Source organism: Penaeus monodon, chromosome 27, assembly GCF_015228065.2.
Source record: "Penaeus monodon isolate SGIC_2016 chromosome 27, NSTDA_Pmon_1, whole genome shotgun sequence".
NCBI lineage: Eukaryota > Metazoa > Arthropoda > Malacostraca > Decapoda > Penaeidae > Penaeus > Penaeus monodon.
In genome coordinates, this window is record NC_051412.1 from 30,681,972 (window position 1) to 30,682,955 (window position 984).

General features: G+C 38.3%; 1 protein-coding gene across 2 annotated transcripts in view; it reads right to left on the minus strand.

Annotated features, from left to right (window-relative positions):
- Positions 1–984, minus strand: part of LOC119590784 (glutamyl aminopeptidase-like) — a gene marked incomplete in the record, with an annotated part of 24,350 nt that overhangs the window by 16,900 nt on the left and 6,466 nt on the right. The window contains 2 exon segments of one of the 2 annotated variants that reach the window (XM_037939495.1): positions 7–269; positions 873–984. In XM_037939495.1, coding sequence (XP_037795423.1) covers positions 7–269; positions 873–933 — 324 coding nt within the window. 2 annotated transcript variants of the gene reach the window in all.

Consider the following 984-nt stretch of genomic DNA (forward strand, 5'->3'; position numbering starts at 1 on the left):
CCATACCTCTGTCGTCTCTCCTTCCACTACCTTCACCACCTTGGTTTGGGAGATGTTGAGCCACTTAGTGTGAACCAGGAAGTGGTCACGTGTCTCCGAAGTGGTTACGTGGATTGTTACGCGCCCGGAAAAGGTCTTGGCGTCCAGGTCAGGATGGAGATATAGGTCATAGTGGTCTGGATGAGTGGAGTTGGGAAGGCGGAACTCGTCCTCCCAGGGCCGCCCTGATGAGGTCTTCAGCTTCTTCACTGTCTTCTCTACCATGATGCCTGGAAAATGTATCAGCCATTAGTATAAGGAGCAAAAGCTGAAAAGGTACAAATGTCTTTTGTTTTTGTTTTTCGGTATTAACTATCAAAATTGTCTGAATTCAAAGATGCAATATCAAAACATGAATTATATACCTATCTGACACTGTGGAATTATCAAATTTTATATCTACTATTTCAAACAAGATTCTGGATTACTCAAAAGAATAAAACTATCCAAAACTTATAAATTATTCTGAGAAGTAAACCCAATTATTATGAAAGAAAATAAGTGAACAATTCTGAATCTGAGTAAAGAAATACATAAAGAGCTTTTATTACTTTCCACAGTGTGAAATCTGGAGTGCCGTACTAGAGAATTCACGCTAATAAAATGATTTGTAGTATATACCTGATAAGCTACAGATACTCTGTTAACAGTTCACAGTGCTGCATTTGGCCTAATTTTTAAAATCACAACTACTCCATTTGTCAGGTGGAGTAATTCTCTGTATTATTTATCTATGTTTACTTAGTTCACTATCAACCCAACACTATGACTGTTTTCTGGGAAAGGAATAAAATGAATCAGTTCTAAAAAATGCTTCAAAGTTGCAAACTTACCACCCCATACTAGTGAAAGTTGCAGTAACACTAACAATCCTGTGTAGATTTCTCCCCTCATCCTGCTATCAATCTACCTGCTCCCACACCTAGTGTTCACTCCAATGATAAG